This window comes from Lipotes vexillifer, unplaced genomic scaffold (assembly GCF_000442215.2).
Source record: "Lipotes vexillifer unplaced genomic scaffold, Lipotes_vexillifer_v1.1 scaffold684, whole genome shotgun sequence".
Lineage (NCBI taxonomy): Eukaryota > Metazoa > Chordata > Mammalia > Artiodactyla > Lipotidae > Lipotes > Lipotes vexillifer.
The window spans coordinates 413,710-434,244 of NW_006797362.1; the positions used below are offsets into that span (position 1 = coordinate 413,710).

General features: G+C 46.2%; 1 protein-coding gene across 2 annotated transcripts in view; it reads right to left on the bottom strand.

Annotated features, from left to right (window-relative positions):
* The window catches only part of MAP3K9 (mitogen-activated protein kinase kinase kinase 9), a 71,986-nt gene extending 51,748 nt beyond the window's left edge, over positions 1 to 20,238 (bottom strand). For both annotated transcript variants that reach the window (XM_007469294.1, XM_007469293.1), the window contains exons 1-2: positions 19,836 to 20,238; positions 12,218 to 12,631 (exon numbers count right to left, since the gene is read on the bottom strand). In XM_007469294.1, coding sequence (XP_007469356.1) covers positions 12,218 to 12,631; positions 19,836 to 20,238 — 817 coding nt within the window. The remainder of the gene's footprint in view (positions 1 to 12,217; positions 12,632 to 19,835) is intronic.
* Between the last annotated feature and the right edge of the window lie 297 nt (positions 20,239 to 20,535).

Sequence of the window (20,535 nt, forward strand, 5' to 3'; positions counted from 1 at the left end):
TGGAAAGCCAGGCAGAGTAACCGGCCACTGTCAGGGTCTGGGGGTGGCTGAGAGAAAGAACACCGTCACGAGACTCAGCAACCCCGAGAGCGTGGCTTTAGGCAAGCCACTCAATTTCTCCAGGTCACAACCGAAGGCTCCTTTAAGCTCTAACCTTAGCAGTAAACACAAGAGAAAATTAGAATCACTGGAAACTGAAGACTATCACTACTTTCCCCAGCCATGCCGCTTTCCCCTTCCTCTGGGGTTCTGAAGGTTTACAGAATGCAGAAACAAAAACATATAGGAAGTGTCCAGACAGCAATGTGCACTATGGCTAAAATGGCAGGAGAAGATGAGGTATATTGAGCAAATGAGCAAATCATATATGACCATTAAAAAAGCCAGATTCGCACAGCGGAATCTGGGGTAACTTCTTGTCTTTTCTCAATCATCCTTCTTCCTGTTACACTGCCTTATCAGACAAATCAGGCTGCAAAAGTCCCAAGGATTTGCAGGGAGAGGTCTGAGCTACAAGACCCATCACTGCCAGGGCCCTGCAGCCCCACTGGTGTGGCGACAGGCCTCGCCCCTGCCTCACCCACAGCCGTGCTCCCAGGGATGGGTAGACAGACGCAGCCTTCAGAGGTGGGCAATTCCAGAGGCAAACAGTAGGCTTCTGACTTTCCCAGCAAGTCCAAGGAAACCCTTCCTTAGGGTCCCAAGATCCTGAAAAGTTTATGAAATGAATAGATAAAAGCAAGGGCTGGACAAGAGCAAAGGTAGCTCACTCGGTAAAGGAGTTTGAGTCCATCCAGAAAGGAACTAGGGACAGAAAAGGCAAGATTTCACAGCAAAACTGGAATTTCTGCCGAACATCTGGAGCGCCATATGCAAGTCCTGTGTTAGGCAGGATTCGAGGGGTGGGGGAGGTAGGGAGCAGGGAAAGGTGGAAGGAAAAACAACACCTCTGCTGTCAAGAATCCTAGTGGGGGGAGGAGGGGTCAATTAGGAGGTTGGGATTAACACATATGCACTACTATATATAAAACAGATAGGGGCTTCCCCGGTGGCGCAGTGGTCGAGAGTCCACCTGCCGACGCAGGAGACACGGCTTCGTGCCCCGGTCCGGGAGGATCCCATGTGCCGCGGAGCGGCTGGGCCCGTGAGCCATGGCCACTGAGCCTGCGCGTCCGGAGCCTGTGCTCCGCAACGGGAGAGGCCACAGCAGTGAGAGGCCCGCGTACCGCAAACAAAAAAACAAAGAAAAACAGATAACCAACAAGGACCTACCGTACAGCACAGGGAACTATACTAAATATTTTGTAATAACCTATAAGGGAAAAGAATCTGCAAAAGAATATATATATGTATATTCTGTACACCTGTAACTAACCACGACATTGTAAATCAACTATACTTCAATAGAATTTTTTTTAAAAGGGAAAAAAATTAAATTCTTCAAGCTCAAGGCTTAAGATATGTATACTTTACTATATGTAAATGTTATGCTTTAATAAAAAATTAAAACACTAAGAAAGAAACAAACACCAAAACAAAGAATTCTATTGGGATTCTTGTCTTCACAAAAAAAAAATTGTTAAAGGAGACCAAAAAACCCCTTAATTTCCTTTGCTTCTGAAAACTAAATTTAGGGTAGGAAGGAGACTGACTTTTCTTTATATTTCAGTTGTACTATTTTGACCATGTGATGCAATGCATTTTGTATTGTAAAAATCTATAGTGCAGGGGAATTCCCTGGCAGTCCAGTGGTCAGGACTCTGCACTTTCACTACCGAGGAACTAAGATCCCACAAGCCGCGCAGCGTGGCCAAAAAAAAAAAGCTTACTGGAAAAAAAAAAATCTATAGTGCAATTGGAGAAAATATGACTAAAATATGGAAAATGCAAGTATAAGACAAATTATACTCAAAAGTACAAGATCACAAATTGTGGATCTAAATACTGAGGGAATAAATATAGCTGCTGGAATTACAATACTACTGATCGCTAGATATATGGACAACTTACTATGTGCCAGGCTCTGCTAAGAGCTGCACCTAGGTGATTCTATTTAATCCTTACTTCTACCCTGTAAAATGAGAGAGGTGGAATTATGATTATTCCCATTTTACTTTTACAGAAACTAAGCAAGTACATCCTTTTCTGAAGGTCCCAGCTAGCAACAGAGCCAGGACTCAAACCCAGTGTCACTCAGAGCTCACGTGGGTTCATCTCCAGCAGAAGACGGGGTTTACATCTCAAGTGTGGGCTCTAAAGGAGGAGTTTTGGCATTGTTTGGAGCTCTGGGGGACACTGGGAGGCAAGGGGGTTCATGCATGGGAAAAGGCACAGGGCTGGAATCTGTGATGATCAAAACCACAAACATTTCTTGAGAACCTTTTAAGGGCTGGGCACACCCAGATTTGGAAATAAAGCCGCAATACAGAGAAGGAAAAGAGGCAATCACACTCCATTCTCCTTCCAAAAAAAGACAATAATGCTCAAAATAAAATCTCTGAATATTCCAGAGTCTTAAAAGAGACTGTGCCACAAGAATGCTAAGTTGATTTGGGGAACCCAGGAGGGGGATGTGAAAAAGGGCATTCTCTTCGACCCTGGCAGCAGACAAGGGAGCGACAGGAAAATACTGCCTTCCTCCTGGGGCAAAAGCATTTTAATTATCAGCTGAGAGGCCAGCAGAGCCATAAAACTGGCCAGCTGTCCCATGCAATCAGGCCAAAGGCCATAACAAGAGGAGGCAGCATTTCTCAGGGGGCCAAGCACTGCGAGTTAAGGCTGGGTCCAGAGAGAGCAAGAGGCACAGGCCTTTCCCACAAGAGGCCCACGCACAGTAGGAAGGAGCTGCAGGGTATCGATGCCTTTCTGTGGCTTCCACTGAAATAAATCTGCCCATCCATAAAACTACCCCTGGCTGACTCAGGAGAAGGCAGCTCAGGGCTGCCTAAAATCCCCATACTACTTTAAAAAGGGAAACCCAACTATACCCTGTGTACGCCTAAAATAACAAGGGATAGAAAGAAGGGGGGAAAAGGGGTGGCCCCTTCACTGAATGTGGTTCCTGGGTGATACCTGCTAGACATCATTTCATGCCATCTTAAAACAGCACTGCTCTCTTCTGTCTTCTCCACATTTTACAGATGAGAATCCTGGTGCTCCAAGAGGTGTGCCCCATGTCAGGGACTCAAGTAGTTTAAATCCCAGTCTCTGACTCCCAAGCCGCTGTTCCTTCCATCAGACCGCAGTGGCTCCCGATGCCAAGCTTAAGGGGGAAATGCTTCCTTCTCAAATCAAAACCTCCAAGTTTCCCACAGAGAGCAAAAATCCCAAGGAAGTTAGAAGAGAAGGGGACACGTGATCTACAGCTTTAATGCCTCGTTTCTGTGTCTCACGGCCACGTCTAGTGCACTGCTCAGGCACAGCCTCCCGCTATTCTGTGGGCGAGTGGGCACAGAGGCACACGATTAAAACCGTCTGAAAAAGCCTTATGTTGATTCAGAGAACTGAGTGGGAAAGCAGCAGCAGGGCTCTGAGACACCAGGATGCCCCTCGCTTAGCTCCAAGGACAGAAGTGGCATTTGACTAACTGTGCCCTGCTTCCAGGATGAAGGTTGCCCTTGGTGTATTGTGAGTCCCCGTCATGATTCATGTGACCGGAGTATCTTGTCTCGGCAAGGCCATCTGTCACACCCCGGGGAGCAAAGGGGTAAGGGAGCACCTGTGGGCTCCTGTCAGCTGCTTCCCTGCTGAAACGCTTGGCAAAGACTCCCCATCAGAAGCTTTGGCCCCTGCAGTGAAGCCAGGAAGTGGGGAGCCTGGGTGCGCTGTAGCCTGACACACAGACTCAGATAGACCATGTGGTCATCACGCACTCCCAAATGCACACATTCACACTTCAGGTCACGTCATGTCAGTCCTGGGAGGGAAGGACTTCAGGGACCGTCTCGTCCAAACCTCTCATTTCATAGATGAGGAATCTGAGGCCCAGAGAGATCACCAGACGTGCCTGGGAGCACCTAGCCGGTGCTCTGCCCCCATCCTCTTCTTACCCAGATGCCCAATTAAAAAGTTCTCCTGGGCATCCCTGGTGGCGCAGTGGTTGAGAGTCCGCCTGCCAATGCAGGGGACAGGGGTTCGTGCCCCGGTCTGGGAGGATCCCACGTGCCGCGGAGCAGCTGGGCCCGTGAGCCATGGCCGCTGAGCCTGCGCGTCCGGAGCCTGTGCTCCGCAACGGGAGAGGCCACAGCAGTGAGAGGCCCGCGTACCGCAAAAAAAAAAAAAAAAAAAAATTCTCCTTTCTTCATAACCTTCTCTGAGTCTTAGATTGATAAAAACTGTAACCCTCTTCCCCCAAAATGAGCCTACACACATTTTGTACAGACCCTTGCTTAATAAGAGGAGTACGTGTGGTTCAACAGGAAGCTGATGGGGGTCCTGACAGGGACTCCAAGGTAGAGAGATGGGTGATTTGAGGAAGAAACTACATTCTTCTCTTGCCTCAACCAGACCGCTGTCACCACTCTGTGTCCCAGTTTCCCCACCCATAAGTGACCCTGAGCTACCTCAGGCAATGAGGGAAAGCACCAAGTCAGGAATGGAAAATTTTCCAAAAGCCATGGATGAAAGGAGACACAGGCAGGTTCTTGTCTCCTTTGAGATCCCAAAGCACAAATCTTGACCCTGAACGATGACAGTGCCAAAGGCCACCTGCGAAAAGGGGAGATCGCTACTTAGCTGTTACCAAATTTGTTTGGGGAGGACTGTGGGGAAGGGAAGACATAATAATTTACCTGACTTTCAGTCGCGGCTCAAATCAGAGGAAACACAGGTTAACGGGGAAGAGACTAAAGAATCATGTGGACATCAGAGCCCGTACACCTTGCAAAGCCCTTCTTGCCCTGAACCCAACCCCTCACTGTGGCTGTTTTTCCCAAGCTCAAGGCTCAATCACAGTCCGGAAATACCTACCAAGATCCTTCACACAACACAATCCTCTGCTCCAACGGCAACACAGGCTTTCTAGGTGTCTAAATGCTGCCCAGGGCCCCAAGCTTCTCCCCGCCCCTGAGTAAGCTGCAGAGAAGTCCCCAGAGTCACCAGAGGAAGGAAAGGTAGGCAGCTTCCCCAAGCCAGCTGGGGAGAATGAGGGCAAATGTTCCATGAAGAGGGCAGTTACCCTCACGAATCCTTAGAAGGGGTCCCTCAGCCCCGCAAACTTTGGGAAAGGGCTGAGGCAAGAGAATCCAGGGGGTTTGTCCTGGGCACATCGCCTCCTGGAGAGCCACGCTCGCACTGGGCATTTGTGTGCTGACTTTAGGTCCTTCTCTGTGACCCCACGGGGAACTCCTCGAGGGCAGGGACCGTGTCTGGTCTTGCTTCCTGTTATAGTCCCAACACCAAGCGCTCAAAATGACACACAAATGAGAACCATCTCGGCACAGGAGACAGCCACGGCCAAGCGAAAGGGGGAAAGCAAGGCTCCCAGGCAGAGTTAAAGAAGTGAGAGGTGCAATGAAGCCTGCAGGTCAGATCTCCTGGCCTCGCCAGCTTCTCCTGCTGAGTCACCTGACTGGTTATTTGCTTCATTTCAGCTTTATTCACTTATGTATTTATTTTGACATGCAGAACGTGTCTCTGTACTCATGGAAAATGCTACCCATCAACTGAACACAATACTTTGGGACATGCCTGGTACCTGTTGGCCAACCTTAGGTATAGCCTCCTGTAACCAAAGGAGAAATCTAATTCATTGAGTGAGTGCTTGTACACTTTTGCCAGGAAAAACTCTCAAAACATGTCTGACATCCTCCAACTCTCTGTGCAAGGGAACTTGTAGCAAAGAACCACAAAGAGCAGAAATGAGGAGAGAGACTTGGCAGTGCCTGAGCCAGGTACTGTTGGAAGTAACTCATTTGGGGATGTGTTCATGAGGCACCTCTCGAAAAGAACTGGGAATTGGGTGCTCTGGCTGCTACTTTGCTGCCTGCTAGATCTATCCTGGGAATGTCGTACAGTTTATCTCATTCTCCTACAGGAAGATAACAGCTACTCCTCATTCTTGTCTAGGTAAGTCCTTTCTGCCATATGGCTCCTTGCCAGGATGCCTGTGCCTTAGCGGCTGCATCCCTCAGGCAGGAATGGGTTCCACCTCAGTGTACAGGAGAGAGGACGCTAGGGCGTGGATTCAGTGGGTCACAGAGCTCCACAAGCCTCACAGCAGGCAAACCCTCAGCCTGGAGAAATTCTGCACAGGACACGCAGTCAGGGGCTGTGGCCAGTAATCGGTCAGGGGGCACTCCAGGGCTTAGAACGTGATAGCCAGCCTGACGCCAAGGGCGAGATGGACGCTCTGTCCTCCTCACACTTTAAGAAAGCAGGTCTTCCGCTTCCTTACCTTGGGAACTTTGAGAGAAGGCTGGAGAAAGGCACAAAGCACATGTGAGCACAGAACTGGGTGGCAGGGGGGTGCTCCCAGGCATCCAGTTGCCAGAGGATCAGCCAACTGAACAATTCAACAAAACCGCAATGGATGTGGTGAGGAGAACCGCAGGGAATTCACAGCTGGGAACAAAAGGAGAGCTGAGGCTGGAGGGGACAGACAGGCAGTGGACCCAGGTGACGGGGGGAGTGGCCTGCTCCTGCAGCACCTGGCAGCCTGCACCTGGCCACAGGGGAGACATCGGCCAGTGAGAGTTATTCGGGCCTGGCATCCGGGAAGCGTGTGGGGAAAGAAGAGGGCAGGGGCGTTAGAGGTTGGAAACGAATGCCCTGTAAGAAATGCCACACTTGGCCCCTGAAACAGGTTGACATTAGAAGGATCAAGGGCCTGGAGATTATGAGGATGAAGAGCAACTTCCATGCGAGTGAGGCACGAGGGACATCCTCCAACAAGACAAGGGGAATCTTTACCCTTCGAGATCCTGCAAGTAGACCAATTCAAGTGATACTTTCTTCACTCGTTCATTCATTCATTCATGTGCCTGGAAGCTAAAGACACAAAATCCATCGGGAGATGTAGCAGATGCTCCTGACAGCAGAGCCAACAAAGAGAGGAGGCCAGGGGATGCGACAGGGCAGCGGGCTGCAGGCCAGCACGGTGTTTCGATCTGTCCTTCAATGGCCTGTGCTGGGTAGAGCCTGCACTCACTTCACCATCATGCCCTCCACGCCCTACAGCGTTACACCAGCTGCTTCCCAGACTGTGGGCCCTGAACGGAAGGCATCTGAGCTTGCATCCACTGGACTAGCGGCTCTGGTCCCTTGTCCCCCTAATATTCTTCTATATACTATCAGGTCATCTAGATTTAGCACCAAATGACTACTTAGCATTGACTCCAGTGACAGGCCAGTGGGAAGGAGAAGTGGCCAGATTTGAGTTGAGCACAGGAAAGTGAGTAGGGTTTGGATAGGCAGAGACGAGGAGAGGGTACTCCTGAAAGCAAGGTTATTCCCATAGCAACAGTAAGTGTGATGAGGGCCCAGTGGTTGGCAAGTCGTACCCAGTATATTCCAGGGGAAGGAGGAAACCGGCTTGGCTTAAGGGGGAAATGCCTTCAGAGGAAGAGGGCGATAAGGCAGCAAAGATCCATGAGAAGTTTACGTGGACATTTGAAAAGAGGAAGGCAGGGATGGCTAGTCCCAAACCAAATACCTCTGCTCTTTCGGCTATGAAATTAAGAATGAGTTCATCACACGTCAATGAAATGTGGATGCTCCCTGTGCGCAGAGGAATATTATTCCTAATTATATAAAACTAAAGCACTACAGGGTCACACAAAATAAACAGGGGGGCAGTGAAACACCCTGGCTGCCCCCACTGCAGAGTGCCGGCAGCAGTGCAGCCATGAGGAGTCAGACCTGGGCCCAACATCTGGTCTTAGGACTGGCAGTGACAGCCTAGAGAACTGGCTGCCCACTCTGACCCTCCACTTCCTCATTTGCAAAATAAAGACATTCACCGTCTTTACTCTGCAGGGCTGCTGTGAGAATTAGATGAGAAGCCACATAAAATGCTTAAGACAGTGCCTGACCTAAAGAGAGCACTCAATAAGCATTAGTTGCTTCTTGTTGTTATTATTATATAGGGGTTTGGTGGTTGTTATTATTATTACTATTATTACTATTATTATTATTTAGGGCTTTGGTTATGATGATGATGATGATTATACAGGGGTTTGGTTTAGTTAATATACTGTATCTAAATAGTGAAATAATATAAAACCTTTAAATATCTTGTGGTAGAAGACCATTTATTTAATAAGAAAGTGGTCACAATACACCAAGCAGTCAGGGGGCAGTGGGGAGGGGAGAAAGCATACTACAAGCAATGGACTTATTAGGGTCTCCTGTGTAAGATTTAGGGGTGAAAACAAATATGCTTAAATGCCAAAAAAATGGAAAAACATACATTGTGTTTAGCTCTGTGTTCTTCTGTGCTTTCTAAGGGGAGGAAAGAAGTTATTTAATAATAAAATAAAAGTAATAACACTACCTTCACTTGGAGTAAGGCTTTTCATTTTCCAAAGCTTTTTCACATATCTCAATTTTATACTAATTTTATTTTTAATGGCCCCTATTAAACTGCTATTCTGCCAAATGCCCTTAAACCAAAATCCTGAAATCCACTTATCTACCCCCAAAAGGACAATCTTTCCACTAAAAGACCATCTTTCACTAACACCTTTGCTAACAATCAAGTAGCTGGTTTTCCCCAATGTGAGGAGCAGAGACACATAAATCCACTTTTATAGCCAGGGCTTTAGTGAGTAGTTTCATGAAGAGATGTTTAAGTTAATGATGCACTGTAATAAAGTAGTAGAAACCATCAGTTAAATCAGGGGTCTGAGCCACACGTCCCAGGGCCTGGCTAACCCTGCTCGTTTGGCTCTAAGATGCTCAATATCTAGGATAACACATCCTCCCAATGCATGTCCCCAGATTCCGTGGTAAGACTGCCAGCTGCTTCCCCACCAGCCATGTTCTCTCTCTTCCTTGGTAACAGACCCTGATTACTAGCTAGGCTCTACACCACCCAGAATAAAATCCTCCATCTCCCAGCAGCCCCTGCGCTAGCCATGGCTGTGGCACTCCATTCTGGCCACTGAATACATGCAGATGTGTTGTGCTGGACTTCTGGGAAGTTAATGGGAGTCGACTCAGCCACAGGAGCAGCTTCTTCTGTGCTTCTGCTCTTCCTGCTCCTTCAGGCTTGTGACTTGGACCAAATAACTAGCATTTCACCAGCCATCTTGGATCACACGACAGCCCCAAGATGCAAACCATGTACTGGGATGATGGAGAGAAAAACAGGAGCCTGGGTCCCTGATGACATGTGGAGATGCTCTAAAACCCCGTCCCGGCCTTCTTTTCAAAGACAAATGAATGGATACCTTGTTTTAGCCACTGTTATTTTGCTTTGTTTTTTTAGGTTATGTGCGTCAAACCTGAACTTACTACAGATGATATATGAACATAGGATATTATATGCTGTACACATCTGACAAACAGCACATGACTTTTTTAAGTGGGTCATCAGGATAATGAAGCATTTTAATAAATCACTTTTTTACTGAACCTTTTGTAACAGCTAGATGTTTATCACCAACTACTTTCTTTTTCCACAAAGACAGCCTCCCTATATACTTTACTCTTTTCTCTAGTGGTTCAAAGTCAACTAACACATATAATTCATAGAATTCGGCCCTCACATGACTGTGATCAAAATCCAACTCTCTGGAGCCCCTAATAAAAACCAAGAGAACCTGGCCAGTATCCCCAGGTCTGCAAAACACAGAGAAGTTATGACACTCAAACTGGAGGCAAACAAGCGGCATAACATTTCTAAAATGATTTTCAAGTCATGCACACACACGGAGTAAGAGCAGTGGTGTCGTCAGGGCTCATGTTGGATAAATTCAATCCCAGGCAAACACCCGCCCACAGACAAATGTCAAGGAGCCACCCCAACTCACATGAGAGATTTATAGCAGGCATTAACATCAGCACCACCCATGCAGCCCAGGGCGCTATGGACATTTCAGGGCCTCAACTGTCTTGATGAGGTCCTTTAAAATACTGCCCTATGTGTAAGTCCAACTCCTGCCACCATACACTGTACCTGAAGGTCCCCCTCAGCAATCCTAAAACCCACGTAAGGACAAAGAAGGACCAGGGCTTTGCCTCCAGGGTGACAGAATGACATTCAGGTCCCTTGTCGTCTCCTGCAAACAGCATAACCTTGGCAAGTTAGCTTTTCCTTCTTCACAAGAGCCTAGACGTCTAAACACAAGTCACAAGAGGTAAAACCTTGTACTTACATCTTGAAATTACAACCAGATTTAAAACTTTGCAGGGGAGATTATTAACTTTTACAATCATCCTAGCCCAAGTTTTTAAATGGGCTCAATTACATAAGGTTAGTGCACTTAGCCTTATCTCCCAGATAAGGATGTTAAGAAAACATTTTAAAATTCAGCTTCTATATCACATTTTCTACCAACACATCTGCTTACGCTTACCCCATCATCCAAAGCAATCTCTAGGTAGAAATTATTTTGAAAAGGGGGTCACCGAAAATTTTAACTTATTTAACACATTTATGGAACAGAATTTTGCAGGAGGGAGGAGAATAATCATACAGTAAAGAGACAGAATATGGCAGAAGGAAAAGAGAGACCAGATTTTATTTTATGCAACTTAAATCCTTCACATGCATTACGTCTAAAATACGTATCTAATGCTCCATACTCTCACAAGGATGAATTTTGCTTTTATTAAGGGGGAAGATGGTGCAGGCAGAAGAGGTAAGGGTAACAAATGCTATTTTAAAGTAAACCAGAAAGTATACTTGTGTATATATAGGCCATATATGCTTTCTATTTTTTTTTTTTTTTTTTATCTTCTGGCCGCACCACAAGGCATGTGGTACCTTAGTTCCCTGACCAGGGCTCGAACCCGTGCCCTCCCACAAGGCAGTGGTACCTTAGTTCCCTGACCAGGGCTCGAACCCGTGCCCTCTGCAGTGGAAGGAAGCATGCAGTCCTAACAACTAGACCACCAGGGAAGTCCCCACATATGCTTTTTAAATGTCTGGAAAAATATGCCAAATGTAATGCTTATACCACTGGGAGGAAAACATTACGGGTGATCTTCCTCTTCTTTTTGTTTATCCACACTTTCTAATTTTTGTACAACAAAAACACTTACTACCTATGTAATTTAAAACGTATTCTTTAGAGTCAACAGATTCACAATAGCATCAACAGAAAAATAAGCCACATCTGGAACAGCTCAGGACAGAACAAAGCCTGAAGGATTTCTGGGCTCAAAGCTGAAGGATGCAGACAGTGAAGTTCCTGGGGCCCCAAAGTCCTAACGCCCTCCTCTCTGGACAGGATGCTCAACGTGATTTTAAGCATATGCCATTTAGCAAACTGTATCCTCTCTACCATGCAGTTTAGGCAAGGGAAAGTCTAAATTACCACACAAAAGAAGCATACTCCCAGCGCCTGCTGATTCAGCCAAGGAAAGAGACTGAAGTTTCTACCAACTCACCATTTAATTATGTGGAACACTTGCTTTACAATCCAATTTATGGGTCCTAGATGTTTAATAAAGTTACCTCTCAGTTCCCTGCTATTAAACACTGGGTAGTTATGACAATTAATTAATACCACCCCAAGGCTACCAGGAGGGCTGTAGTTCTACCAGCCAGGTCGTGCTCTCCAAGTTGAAATGGCCACCTGAACGGGCCTCACAGCTTGAACAACATGCCTCTTCTGCCTTACACCCCTTCTCTGGTGGGGACCTCAGGTTGGGGAGTTAGGTAGAAATGCAAACAGGCGGTATTGGTTTGCTTTACCTGTTGTTCCACCGAAGAGGGAAACCCCTTTTGTGATCACAGGCACCCCTTCCTCAAGTGGGAAAATAAATCTACATGTTTTGTTTGCACAGTACATCAGAATTACATACTGCCAACCACGCCTGCAAATAAAAGCCCAGAATTACCCCAAACCCCTCCGGTGCCTCATTCTTCCCCTCCTAAACCAACTTTTCCTGGCATTCATCCCACCCCCTACATCTCAAGTCAAGGATGGACTGGTTTTAAGCAGAGCGTTTCACTGCCCACTAAGATTCCTGAGGAATCCACTCCAACCGAAGCCATGGACTGAGTCTGAAAGTGCTTGTAAGCCCTCCAGCCTCATCTCTCCGTACTCACTGTTGCTGGATTTAAGGTCGCGGTGGATGATGGGGACAATTGCCTCATCATGTAAGTAGTTCATCCCTCTGGCAATCTGCACGGCCCAGTTCACCAGGATGTCTGGGGGAATCCTCTTCCCAGATAACACTCTATTCAAAGGCCCTCCACGAGCAAACTCCATGACCAAGCAGAGGTTGGGTTCCTTCAGACACACCCCCCTAAGGGCAATGATGTTGGGATGCTTCAGCATGGCAAAGAGCTTGGCCTCCTGGCGAACATTCTCTATGGTCTGGCTGATGTCCTCGTCCGGGTCGTGGCGAGCTGCTTTCACGGCGACCTCATCCCCTATCCAGAAAGCACGGTAGACCTTCCCAAAGCCCCCGATGCCAATGATCTCTTCCAGGGTTAGCTCCGCAAAATCAATCTCTAACACTGAGAAAGAAAAGAAAAAAAGAAGCAAGTCAAAAAAATGTGAAGAACACCATTTTATCACCCATTTACCTGGGTGGGTAAACACGGCAAGTTGTCTGCGCACTTAGATTTTCTGTCTTCTCACTATAAACTCCCTAAAGACAGGAAATGTGATTAACTTTTTTTCTGTTAGTGACTAGCACAGAGTAGGCATTCAATACATATTCATGAAATAACTTCCACTTGGGAATTCACGCAGAATCTTTTACCGAGATCAACCATTCTAACTAAAAGGAAAATTGGGGGAGATCATTTTTATGAGACTTATTCACATTTTACTGTGTACATACTACGTAGTGAGAAGCATAAAATCCAGTGCCACGGCAGACACACAACAACCAAACCACTTTAGTAGCAGTGTGATCCAAAGATGAGGAAAATCACTAATTCCCACCGCAGGACAGGGATTAAGGGCGAGTGGGGAAGGGATTCTCAAGGAAGGAAACATTTGAAATGGGCCCTAAAGAATGAGTGGGAGGGATCTCATCAGGCAAATGAAGATCAGGGTAGAGAAGGGCAATCCAGGTAGAGGGAAGGTCATGAGCAAGAACCGTGGGGCATGGAGAACATTCACAACAGCCAAGACATGGAAACAACCTAAATGTCCATCGACAGATGAATGCAGAAAGAAGATGTGATACATATACACACTACTATATATAAAATAGATAACTAATTAGGACCTACTGTATAGCACAGGGAACTCTTCTCAATACTCTGTAATGACCTACATGGGAAAAGAATCTAAAAAAGAGTGGATATATGTATACGTGTAACTGATTCACTCTGCTGCACAGCAGAAACAAACACAACATTGTAACTCAACTATACTCCAAAAAAATTTTTAAAAAAAATAGCATTTAGTTGAAAAAAAAAGGTGTGATATATATATATATATAATGGAATACTACTCAGCCATAAAAAATGAAATAATGCCATTTATAGCAACATGGATGGGCCTAGAGATTACCACCGTATGTGAAGTAAGTCAGACAGAGAAAGACAAATACCATATGATGTCACTTACATGTGAAATCTAAAATACAACAGAAATGAACTTATCTATGAAACAAAAACACTCACAGATACAGAGAACAGACTTGTGGTTGCCAAGCAGAGGGTGGGGAGGGAAGGATTGGGAGTTTGGGATTAGCAGATTCAAACTGTTAAATGTAGGATGTGTAAACAACAAGGTCCTACTGTATAGCACAGGGAACTATATTCAATATCCTGTGATAAACCATAATGGAAAAGAATATGAAAAAGAATATATATATGTATAACTGAGTCACTGTGTTGTACAGCAGACATTAAACACAACATTGTAAATCAACTATACTTCAATAAAAAGAAAAAAGAAAAAAAGAACATAGGCCATGAGTATATGGCCTATCAGGAACTTCAGGGAGTCCAGGGCAGCTGGATTATAAGTATTAGGGTAGATGAGGCTCAAAGCCTTGCTAGGGTCAGCCAGGTCATGAAACGTTGTTAAAGCCATTCTGAGGGGCTTAAACTTCACACTGTAAACGGTAGGAGTCATGTATCTTTAAGAAGGAGAGTGTTGTCAGTCTTGTGACTTAGAAAGGAAACCAACTCTGGCAGCCATGTGGAATATAATAGCAAATGGAGGCCACTGCAGTAACCCAGGAGCACAAGCACAAGGGTCTGAACCTCAGCAGCCATGATGACAGGAGGAAAAAGTAAGGAGGAAATTGGGAGATCTTCAAAACTTGGTTCTACCAAGACCTGGTGACCAAGATGCTTGAGTAAGGAGTCTCCTAGGCAACATCTTACCCCAGCAGTCACCTGGGCCACAGGTCCACCCCTGAGATTTCCAGTATCACACCCAACCACTCATTCCCCATCCCAAATCCAGAGTTTGAATCTACAGTACTACGATTCTATCTTTAGCTCTGCTTAGAAAGGCTTCCATGGATAGTTAATAATAACCACCAGTGATTATAAATCTTGGGCTAGATATGGTGCTGCTATACAAGCAAAGTGCTATTTCATGTTTCTCTCATCAAAACCCTATTCTCTGTCTTCTAAGTCTCTTTCTTTGTCTTTACCTAGCTGACTCATAGGCATCCCTCAGGTCTCAGCTTAACCATCAATCTAATAGAGGAACTTTTTCCTAACCACCGCCCCCCCCGACCAAACGAGGTCAGGTCCGAGTCAAGCACTTCCACAGCAGTCTCTATTTGGCAAGACTCAACAAGATTATAATTACTTGTTCATCGCCTATCGTCCTGTTAGACTGCGATATGCACAAGGGTGGATCCTGTCTGCCTTACTCACCACTGTCCTTATCGTGCCAAATATTCAGCTGGTGACCAATAGGGAAGTAAAATAAGGGGAAAAAATCTATCTCAGTATGAAATAAACCAAACTCAGATCTGGGGGGAAGAAATTGAATTGGACCTCCTGAAACAAATACAAAGAATAGTCACACTTTGCTAAAAAACTAAGAACACAAAGATATATTTCTGAACTCTTGGCAAGACCAAAAGAGGAACTGCCCACCGCTGACTGTTCTCTTCCATTCTCAGCCAGCTCCATGAAGCCTTCATTCTCCATTCAGATGCTGGTGGGGCTCAAAACTCTGTTTTTGCTTAGTTATAGCACTTCTACCCTATCTAGGGCTAATATTCATTTGTATTTTGTAATGCACCCAGCAGTCTGCAAAAGGAAACTCTTAGGAAAACTTAGTTGGACTGCCTTTAGGTATACAAAAGATTATCACCTCGTCTAGCACTCTTTTTGAAGAATAAATGGTGTGGCACGTCCTGCAGACTAGCAATCAGCATCCATTCTACAATCCTCCAGCACACCTTTCAGTACTACAGAGGTCAGAAAGCGAAAACACTATATTTTCCAGACTCCTTGACAGAGTGCTGGTTAGCCAATGAGATGCACAAGATTCAGAAGGCAGAAGTGAGATGGAGACCATCTCCTTGCTGCTTCCTCTGGCAAGCATGGCTGTGGAGAAGTGGGGTTTTTCCCGCAATAGCAATGTCAATGTCCAATTAGCTCTGTGGATGTGGAAAGGAGTGTTGCAAGGCCAAGCAGTCGGACAGCAACTACGACAGGGTGTTTGAGAAGTCAACAGCTTCAGTGGCAACTCCTGATTCTGTACCTTCTCAGTTAGAGAAGCAGCAGCTTGCCTGGTGGGCCAGGTCTGCAATGTTCTGGGAGTTGGTCCTCTAGGTCCAGCTGAGAGCCCCTTCTCCCCAGCCTTCCAAAAAAATCTATAAGCAACTGATTTCTTATGCTAAATCATTTTCTGCTTAAAATAGCTTGAGTGTTTCTGGGTCCTAAAATGAATCCTGACTGATTACTAATTCTTGCCTTATCTCATCTATATGAATGAGAAAAACATGCCAATGTCAAAGAGAGATCAGAAACCCTCTTGGAGAAAACTGTAAGTTATCCTAGGAGTCCCCATGGTCAGAGACGGAAGAAACACTCGTTTTTTCTGCCAGGTTTTTCACTGATGAAAAGATATGTGCCTTTTTAATAAATGTGTATTTACATACCTTATTTCCTCAACTGAATATCTGAATTCTCCTTAAGGGAATTAACTGTTGTATTTTCTCTTGTACCCACCCTCTTCTTTCCTCTGGTCTGAAGCACAGCTGTGAACACACAGGAGGTGTTAGATATTTATTTAAACATAGGAGGATTTAAAAGATGTGATTCTGAACCAGGGTGCTGAAAGGACAGCTCCTCCAATGGTATTTCACAGAAGGTAGAAAACCTCTGTGGGGAAGGCGAAGAAGCAACGATCTCTCTCTGGGTAGAACATAAACTCTCAGGTTCTTGCTATTTCGTCGAGGAAATATTATGACCAGTCTTCAGGAGAAGTATAGAACAGAGCTTACAAGAAGACAGAAGACAAAACAGTGGGGGATGTGGGGAGGGTCCTTTCTTTTCCCTTCCCTGCTAAGAAGCCCCTTTGGATAGAAACTAGACCTTCACTGCAGCCGTGAGGATGTGGGACTCTCCCCCCTTTCCCTGCCCCAGTCAAGACCTGGTTGTAAGTAGGAATCAGGTCAACTCTCATACAGCACATTTTTCAGTTTCTGTGGAAGAATATTTCCAGGAATATCAGGAACAAAACCTTCTCTCTTTCAGTCTTGGAGTCAAGATGTTATTCCCTCTCAATTATATCCTTGGAAACTAAATATACAGGCACATTCTGGTGAGTTTGGGGCAAGTGAATGGTACGTACCTCACTCATTTAAAAATCTTAAGTACGTCTGAAAATACATCCTTATATTGCTAGTGAAGGCAAGAAAAAGAAATGTAAATTAGTAATATCCTTAATTTATGCCCTGCTTGAAAACAGACAGAACTCTGCTGTAAGAGAAGCTTTTTTTTAATACCTAGGGTTACATATCTCTGAAGATGATACATTTGGAACTTTACACTTTCCATCTTTCACTAAAATAAAGAAGATGAGCAAGCTCCTGGGTTATTTATATTTGTCAGCCCCGTGGAGAGCTAAACTCTAATACCTACATTGGAGAGGATAGAAGCACTCTATAAACGTTAGATGATTTATAATATCACTCTTATATGCTTTCTTTGTCACAAGATTTAGTAATTTCCCCCCTTCCATTTTGATTAAAGTTTGAAACAGAAGTTTCACTTTGAAAAGCAGTATTTGAAAGTAAAACTGAACATTATTACCTCACTTTGTGTCTTCTATTCACAATCTAATATCAAAATTCATGTCCCAGAGAGGAAGTTGAAAAAAGTAACTGGGGAAAAGTTGTCAGAGGCTCAATTTCATTCTAAGTCTTTGGAGACCAGGTCAACAATCACCTTTATTTTCTGAGTGACACTAAATGAACCAGTGGACACAGCATACAGACCAGAGGCCCTTTATCAGATCACCAACTTCCTTGAGCAAAGCACTGCACTGAAATTATATATTGACATCACCAATTTCCCTCACGTGTGACTTCTAAGTACCCCCTCATCTTCTCATTTCTTTATCCCCTGGTATTTAACACAGTATCTCTCTTTCACTAGGCACTCTAATTGGTTTTTGACTAGAATTAAATTTTCTGAATTATCAAAAATTAATTCCAGTCAAGATCAGAATTTAGTGTGGCTAAATAAAATAACTTACCAAGACCTTCAAATGCTGTTGTTCAAGTCAATTCTTTCAATAAGTACAAGGTACTTCCTACTTTCTCATCATCTGAGTTTTAGATATCAGAATCTACTCTCTCCAAGGTAACTTTTGTTACAGCCCCAGGTGAAGTCCTGGGCACCCAATGGAGAAGAAGCTTCTAAAGTGGCACAGTGTCGACCTGCCTGGCTTTCTATGCATGGGTTCTTCCCACCTAAGTCACATTCGCTCCTGACTGCTCTCACAGCAGCGAGCACAAGATATTAAAGAAACTCAGCTCCTGTTCGTGAACCTCACAGAGCTCTTCTACTCTGATATTAGCTGTCTCTGAAAAAAAAAAAAAAAAAATCACCAAACCCCACCCACAAAGACCCTCAAAATCTGACACGTTTAAAACTACACTGTTTTCTAACATGCCAGGCCAACATCTCTTCCGGTATGTGACCAAGTTCACCTTCAACACTATTTGAGACATTATCTGCTAGGACCCTTAGCCTTGATCTTTCCAGCACTAACGCCAAAAAGGTGTAACACCTAGAAACAATTTAAAGTAATTTGTCACCTGCAGGTATTATAAAGATTAACTGTAGAAGGAGGAAGTTTTAAACTGAATACGAGGGAGAGAGAAACAAAGGAAATTAAACATTTGAACATCAATTTGACAGTCAAAACACCAATAAAAAAAGGACAGCAGAAAAACAAGAGGTTATGATTTTGATATTAATAAATGGTATTTAATAAACATCTAAGATATAATATAATTGTTCAGGTGAAAATAAGTTACAGGACCAGAAAAATAACTGTGACAAATAAAATTTTTAAATTAAATGTTTAAAGTTAGCCCTTGGTAATGATTTTTTTAAATCAGCTAAGAGACAAAGTATACAAAATATGGAATAAATAATGATATAAGTGAATTACAATACTTTTTTAACAGGAAAGAAATTACGGAAACCCTCAAATACAAAATACTGTAAACTGCACCGGAAGATATTTACATCTTTCTTCTAAAACCACCTAGCATCACTGATTAAAGGTTTCTAACGGCAATTTAACTCCTTTGAAAAAACAAAGAAAATTTCATTTCAGGGTGTGGAAAAGGGGAGCTCCTGGGAAACTGGTGAAAACCAGGACCCTAGAAGAAAGGCCCTGGGAGGGACCCCTGGGCATGGTCCCCCTGAGATTTGGCAAATACCAAATATAGGCAAGGATCTAGGGTGAGAAGAAAGGAGAAGATATATTGTCTGGGTGTCAAGGCCCTGGGATTTAGCCACTAAACCTTGTGCTCCTGATCTCTCATGGGGGAATGACATACTTTTCCCTTGCTGATCATTTCTGCACTCATCACCTGCCCCTACACACACACACACACACACACACACACACACACACACACACACACACCCTTCTTATAGCACATTATTTGGTGAGACTCCTCAAGGGACCACTTTTGAAATACAAGATTAGGATCCAAGAAATCAACACAGTATTTCAAAGATACTTCAGCCTTGAGTTCACATAGGCTTCCGGGACTAGTGAGCCAGCCCAGCCCTGCGGGAGACACCCCCGTCTCCTTTAAAGCAAATGCCTTTCAGGGGCGGGGACAGGCGGTAGAAGAGGTCGGGAAGGTCCCTGATTTGGGGACTAATGTTATGACAGAAACCACCAGCTTGCCTAAAATCCTTCCAGACTCGGGGGGCGGGGAGGTTGGAGACAGGAAGATTCTCCTGCTGGGGCTTCAAGATGTGGGATCAGGAGCTGCTGCCGAGGCGGTCGCGTGAAGGTGAAGAAGCCCAAGCGCCCGAGGCTCCAGGCGAGGCCTGCGGCATGTCTATCTTACTGATTGCACCTGCCAAAGCCCCTGCAGCCCGAGCGCGCGCACACACACCCACCCCCAGGTCAATCATTGCCCACCCAAGCTTAACCCTCGAGGAGGGCTCCCCTCCCCCTGCGACCACCCCAAGGCCTCCATCATACCCCCCACCCTGCTCCCCGCCGGGCTCCCGGGCCCCGCCTTCGCCTTACACTGAATGGGCGGGTAGCAACTGGGGTCTTCGCCTCCGGGCTGGCAGCGGCTGGAGAAGGCGCTGCGCGGGGTCACGTAGTTGCTGGGGAAGATGCCCACCCGCTGGTTCAGCTGCCCGGTCCACCAGCCCTCGTCGCCGGACACCTGCGAGTCCTTGGACAGCACCTCCACCACGTCGCCCAGCCGCAGGGTCAGCTCGTCCTCGCCCGCCGCCTCGTACTCGAACACGGCCGTCCAGTAGGGCAGCGGCGCGTCGGAGCCCAGCTCCCTGGGGACTGCCGCCGCCGCCTCCTCCTCCTCTTCCTCCTCCTCCTCGGCCCCGGTCCCCGCTCCATCCTCCCCCGGCGGGGCTGCAGCGGCAGCGCTCGCCAGGCAGCCGAGAAGCGCTCTGGAGGGCTCCATGGAGCGGCCGATCCATAGGGTGCGGGGCTGCTGCCGCCCGCAGGAGCCGCCGCCGCCTATTGTTCATGCGGCTCCGCAAAGCTGGGGGGACCCCCCTCCCCCGACGGCGGCCGCAGGTAGGGGCCGGGCTGGCGGGGCGGGGAGAGTCGGATCGCTAGGGCTGGGGCTGGGGCTGGCTCAGCGCGGCTACAAGTGCGCGGAGCGCGTAGTGCTCACCGCAGCATGGGGGCGCGGCGGGCCGGAGCCCCCGCCTTCGCGCTCACCCCCTGGGGCGGCCTGGCCACCTCCGCCGCGGGT